This window comes from Sinocyclocheilus rhinocerous, unplaced genomic scaffold (genome assembly GCF_001515625.1).
Source record: "Sinocyclocheilus rhinocerous isolate Xijiao unplaced genomic scaffold, SAMN03320098_v1.1 scaffold1085, whole genome shotgun sequence".
In the NCBI taxonomy this organism is placed as follows: domain Eukaryota; kingdom Metazoa; phylum Chordata; class Actinopteri; order Cypriniformes; family Cyprinidae; genus Sinocyclocheilus; species Sinocyclocheilus rhinocerous.
The window spans coordinates 1,006,025-1,012,229 of record NW_015659401.1 but is presented as its reverse complement, the minus strand read 5'-3'; the positions used below and the strand labels follow the sequence as shown (position 1 = coordinate 1,012,229).

General features: G+C 36.3%; 1 protein-coding gene across 2 annotated transcripts in view; it reads left to right on the top strand.

Moving 5' to 3' along the window:
• Nucleotides 1-4,757, top strand: part of LOC107723832 (glycine receptor subunit beta-like) — a 19,503-nt gene extending 14,746 nt beyond the window's left edge. For both annotated transcript variants that reach the window (XM_016532546.1, XM_016532547.1), the window contains exons 9-10: nt 681-967; nt 3,960-4,757. In XM_016532546.1, coding sequence (XP_016388032.1) covers nt 681-967; nt 3,960-4,247 — 575 coding nt within the window. In that variant the 3' untranslated portion in view covers nt 4,248-4,757. The remainder of the gene's footprint in view (nt 1-680; nt 968-3,959) is intronic.
• The last annotated feature ends 1,448 nt before the right edge of the window (nt 4,758-6,205 follow it).

Sequence of the window (6,205 nt, the reverse complement as noted above, 5' to 3'; positions counted from 1 at the left end):
CCCTACAGCACTAGCTTCTATTCATCAATTGCTTTCCTAAAGGCATCTCCAAGGAAATATAATGCATGTCCAGGATATTTCCATCAGCCTCAGCTGCAGCCCACAGGCATTATTTCTCTATGGGAGGTCAGTGAGAGAAGATTATCTGAGATGCGATGAAGATTATGCAAGATGCCGTGAAATGTGACAATTTTATGTGTTTTCCAATTATAGCCTGATATTGCTGATAAATGCATGCACTGTTTTCATGGAACACGCTTATTCCTTGTGCACTGGATTGTGTTTCATGGGTGGACATTACAAAATATCTGCAAATCCTCTGCTGTGATTTGGTTACGATTTTTCTGCGATTCCATTGGTGATTCCAGTACCACCATCATTCTGTCCACATTATTGTCACTGTCACAGTATAATGTGATTACATCAAGTGCCATCTCAAATTGCCACTGTCCATAGTCATTTCAGGTCAGTCATTTATTGCATTTTGTGAGTGTTTGGTTTGTATGTGTGTGTTTAAACATCTATTAAAAAAATCTGCTCACTGCTCTAATACTGTTACAGATGCCTTCATAATATGTTTTAAAGTCTGCTCTAGTATTATCTTTGGAAACGATTCAGATCAATGTGTAAGCTCATCCCTCCTCAGCTCATTTGATCTAATGACTTCTCTCTGTCTGCAGGGATACTGTCAGTGCTCTCGCTCTCTTCTGAGTGCACATCTCTGGCCTCTGAACTGCCCAAAGTCTCCTATGTAAAGGCGATTGACATCTGGCTGATTGCCTGCCTGCTCTTTGGCTTTGCCTCTCTGGTCGAATACGCTGTGGTTCAGGTGATGCTTAACAGCCCTAAACGGCTGGAGGCGGAGAGAGCAAAGATTGCTAGCAAAGAGAAGGCGGAGGGAAAGACTCCTGCCAAGAACATCATCAATGGCATGGGAAGCACCCCTATACACGTCAGTACACTACAGGTCAGAAACAACCTGATGACTTTGTATTCAAACAAACTGATTATACTGTAGTGCTAAGTCAGTTAAAAATAATAATAAAAACCACCTTGGGTAGTGACTTATTGTATGTTACTATGATGATACTCTAATTTTTGGACAATACAGTTTTTTTATGAACATCTACCATGGTAATCTTACTGTAGTTTTCCCATCTGATACCACCACTATATGGTGGTACCACAGTACTATTTTGTCACCATCATTTATAGTCAAAGCATGTACAGTTAATATACACTATTTTTCAGAAGTTTGGGGCAATTTGGAGTTTTTTTTTAAAGAAATGAATACTTTTATTCAGCAAGGATGCATTAAATCAATCAAAAGTGACAGTAAAGATATCTATAATGTTATAAACGATCTCTGTTTTAAATAAATGCTGTTGTTTTGTACTTCTTGTTCATCAAAAATCTTGAAAAAAGGTTTCCACAAAAAATATTAAGCAGCACAACCAATTTTAACGGCGATAATTATAAGAACAATTATTTTTTAGCATGATTTCTGAAGGATCATGTGACATTGAAGACTGGAGTAATGGCTGCTGAAAATTCGATGTTGCAACCACAGGAATAAAATGTATTACTGTATTTTTAATCAAATAAATGCAGCCTTGGTGAGCATAAGAGACTTCTTTCAAAAACATTAAAAAAATCTTACCAACACCAAACTTTTGTAAAGTAGTGTGTATACGGTATAATAATATTAATACATAAACATATTAAAACTAATTAATTTACATTTATAATAATTTAATATAAATGTAATATATTGTTAATTTATTTTATATATCTTAATATATAAAATATATTTTAATTTGTTAATGTATTCATTCTAAGTATGTGCTATTCCATAAAAGTATGCCATATAGAGACAAGTTAAGCAGCACATGGGGACACACATTACGTTTAAATGGGTGATTTTACCTTTTCAAAGAGCTAATTTTTTCAATTATATTTTATTGTATACGGTTGCATTGCTGTACTTGTAGTTATATAATCTACAATTATGCACTGCACTGCTAATGTCAGGTCTGCATGCAAAAGTGTAGGTGAGATAATCACAGTACTTCATGTTCTTCAGAAAACAGACAGCTTTATAGCAACAATTGGAAGAGGAGCTTGGAGGCAAGGATAGCCTGACAGACAGGAGAAATAGGCTGAATAATGTGGTCTACTCAAGTCTATTATAAGCTTTAAATGGGCCCCAGAGGGAGGCTTAAGGAAGCGGTGTATTTTCAACCACTGTCACATATTTACTCCTAGGAAGGACATTCAACAGCGACCAGAAGAACATCTGACCCCAAATTAACCCACATGCTCTTAGTACAACCTCTGAAAGTTACTGACCTCCAAGAAAGCCTCATTCATTGCCCTGAATTAGATCTGATTGGACGCGTCCCACGGTTTGCTGCCACTGATTCTGCAGCCATCTCACGGCTGTTCAGACATGCTGAACGCTTTTGAGCAGGCAGTATTTATCAGAAGCATATGAAAGCTCCAATACTGTATTTGACAGACAGTTTCCTAAATCTGTGTATGTGTCCTCATAGACTAGGAAAGATATCAAGCTGTTTGAGGATTTAAGTGTTGTGTGTCCAGTGGGAAGTAGTGCAGTCCAGCACTGCATGGCTTCTGCCCCGGTCCACACATCCAGAACTAATACAACAGACAAGTTGGCATTAAACCATCAGACATCATTTATCCAGACATCCCTCTGCTCTGTTAGTCAGAAAGAGAGAGAGAGAGAGAGAGAGAGAGAGAGAGAGAGACAGACAGTGTTATGTCACATCAGTTTGTAATGCTTGTCTTGCTTGGTCTATTTTGATGCAAGGTAGGTGTTTCTTCACACCACTTCTTTTTTTTCTCCTGTTGTTCCTGCGTGGGAGGGCCATGCAACACTGCCTCTGCCCTGTTAGGGCTTCAGGAAGAGCCAAAAATAATTGCCTGTCCTCAAAATCTCCCTCTCCCAGCAGTTCAGAGTGTCGAGAGAAAGGAGAATGCTAAAACAAAGAGATAGAGAGTGTATGTGCCTCTACATGAGGGACAAAAGTTTGACAGAAACATTTAATCAGATTTGGTTTTTGAGTTGTCCATGTCTGATGCCTGAATGAGTATCATAATGCATAAATTTATAAATGCATACATTTCCTAATTATACAAATGAAAATACCTCAGTGTGAAATTAAAAGGGATAATTCAGACAAAAAACAAATCCTGTTATCAATAACATTCATATTGTTCCAAACCAGTATGGTTTTCTTTCTTCAGTGAAGCACATAACTACTTATATTTACAAAACTAACATAACTAACCCTAATTCACACTTTCAACAACACTAGTGTAATAATAAAATCATCAGTACGTTTTGTATATTAAATATTTTGTAATCATTTTTAATTTACTGCAATACAATAATAATATTACTAATAAAAAGACCACAAAGTACCATTGCTAGTGATTTATCAGACATGGTTCTATGGTAATACTATTTTGTTTTGTTTTGTTTATTTGTTTGTTTGAACAGAACATTTATATAATTAGTTATTATATATTTTATAAATATTATTCTGGGCTTATGCCGTTTCAAACCAGTATGATCTTTTTTTTTCTTCAGTGAAACACAAAACTAGATATATTTAACAAAGTCCAAGCTGTTTCAGGTTTTATGGTGAAAGTGGATGGGGACCAGAGACAGCCATGTTGGTCACCATTTACTTTCACTGTAAAGTAGGGAGCAGCCTGGACATTCTTCAGGATAACTCTTTTCATTATTCATTGAAGAACATAAGTCCTAGAGGTTTGGAACGACGTGAGGTTGAGGGAGTGATGAAATATTTAATTTTTGGGTTACTATCCCTTTAATGTTTAAATAAAAATCACACCAGATGTTGCTGAGATCTGACATGTTTTCTCTTTATTCATATTTTTCTCACTTTCTCCCTCTTTATACCTCTCAGGTGACAGAGACAAGGTGCAAAAAGGTGTGCACCTCCAAGTCGGATTTGCGCTCCAATGACTTCAGTATCGTAGGCTCTCTGCCACGGGACTTTGAACTCTCAAACTTTGACTGCTACGGCAAACCCATTGAAGTTGGTAATAAATCGCAAGCCAAGAACAACAAGAAACCACCACCTCCTAAACCTGTCATCCCCTCGGCAGCCAAGCGCGTAGATCTTTATGCTCGTGCAATCTTCCCTTTCTCCTTCCTTTTCTTTAATGTCATTTACTGGTCTGTGTATTTGTGATTGCGTAACGTTTAAACTGCTTCCATTCAGCTAACTTTTCCCACCTTCGTATTGTTTCGGTCCATATAATTTGTTTCTCAGACATCAAACGGAGCAGTTTTGCCACTGATGTGCAGACAGAGCGTAACTATGGGGAAAAACACTACTGCTAATAAAAAGCAACATTTTCGAATAGAAAGAATGGAGACATTGCTTAAAACGCTTTATTTTCAGCTACTATATTTAATTTATGCACAAACCTGAGATAAATTATTATGAACATGCATGTGGAAATGGAATATATGGATATTAATATATTGTATTTAAAATATATAATATTATTTTTGACCTACAGATCAGCTGTTAAGATGATGCTGAGACATTTGTACTGATAACCACTGCCATAAGAACTGTCTTTTGATGATGTTCCTATTACAAGCATTGCAGAAATTACAAGCAAGTGAATAAAGCAGAAAAAAATCTCCTGTGCTTGTGAATCAACCATCAATAAACGGCCCAATGGCTCAGCTGACCTCATGACCTATGAGTCTTTTTCTTACTTATATCTCTCCCAAGCTCATCATATTCTTAAAAGTCAATTTAGAAATAAAATCTAGAAATGGAGATAACTTTTTCTGCTAAAAAAACAACAACTAAAAGTTGAGTTGAATTAACAACAAATAAAGCTAAAATAAATAAATAAATAAAGAGCTTAAATAAACCTAACCAAAAGGAACACTAATCACGCTAAAGTTGACAAAATAAAACATGATTTATTGATTTATCATTTCCTTCTAAATGACAGTTAAATGTAGGCTACACATCCTCATAATTCCCAAATGTTTTGGCCAAACACACAAAATGAAATTATTCAAGTGCAACATGTAAATGTAGAAATGAAAATTTGTGCATTAGATAGTTCAAGATTTAAAGCAACTGTATGTAGCTTTTTACCTTGAAATATCAGTTTCAATATCTTCTGAAGATTTACTAACATCTAATAAGGTGAATGGCTTCGGTTTCTTTCCATGCATCCCTTCAAATGTCTGTTCTGGGTATATTATAGTTTGGTGAGTGGTACGAAATTCCGCGAAATGGGCGATTGCTTTATGGCAATGAATTTTACTCACTTAGGGGGCCCCAAAGTCGCAGAAATACCCCAAACTATATACACTTGCTATAAAATGGAGTGTGTATGAGAAAATAGAAGCTGCATTTTGTTTTGATGCCATAATATCAAAGTTAATTTACCCGTCATAAGTGCTGTATAAAAGTTCCTGCTGATTTATTGTAATGCATGTTACTAACCTAGCATGAGACCTGCATGAGCATGAGTCAGGGTCTGAACTGTTCCTGTATATTGACCTACGGGTGTCTTTGCACTAGTCAGAATATGAAATGTGTCTGGAATGTAATGAAGCGTGCTAAATGGAGAATGCCCCACGCTTCCCTAGCTGCCACATTCACACAACAAATAGGCCATGCCAATAAATTTAATAAAAAGAGAAACCTGAATTTCTTTATATAAAAAGGGAAGGGCAGGAAGAAAGTGTCTTGAACCTGACCAGATGGTTAGTTAGTTGCCATGGCAACAGACACCGAGACAGCTAGTGCGTGATTTTGCTGATATATTTTCCAGGGTTGACTGTGTCTGGAGCCAGGTCTACTTTCGAAACCTTTAAAGCAGTCCCATTAGATTCAGACGGCTGAGGAAATCATCTCACTCAGTGTTTTTTAGTATAATGACCTTCATCTGGACATGTTTTTGATGAGCTATTATCTATTTTAAGTAGCCTACTTTAACTTAAAGTTAATTAAAGCCTCAGACTTCAAAATGTTAAGATACACTACAGAGCCCCCTAGGGGTACAATTTATGAACTTACTCACTAAAGAGACAGTATAGTTTTACAGTATACATATCAAAATCACACAAATGTGTGAAGGAGTGTTGAAAAACAGTTCTCAGTTATGTAGCCAA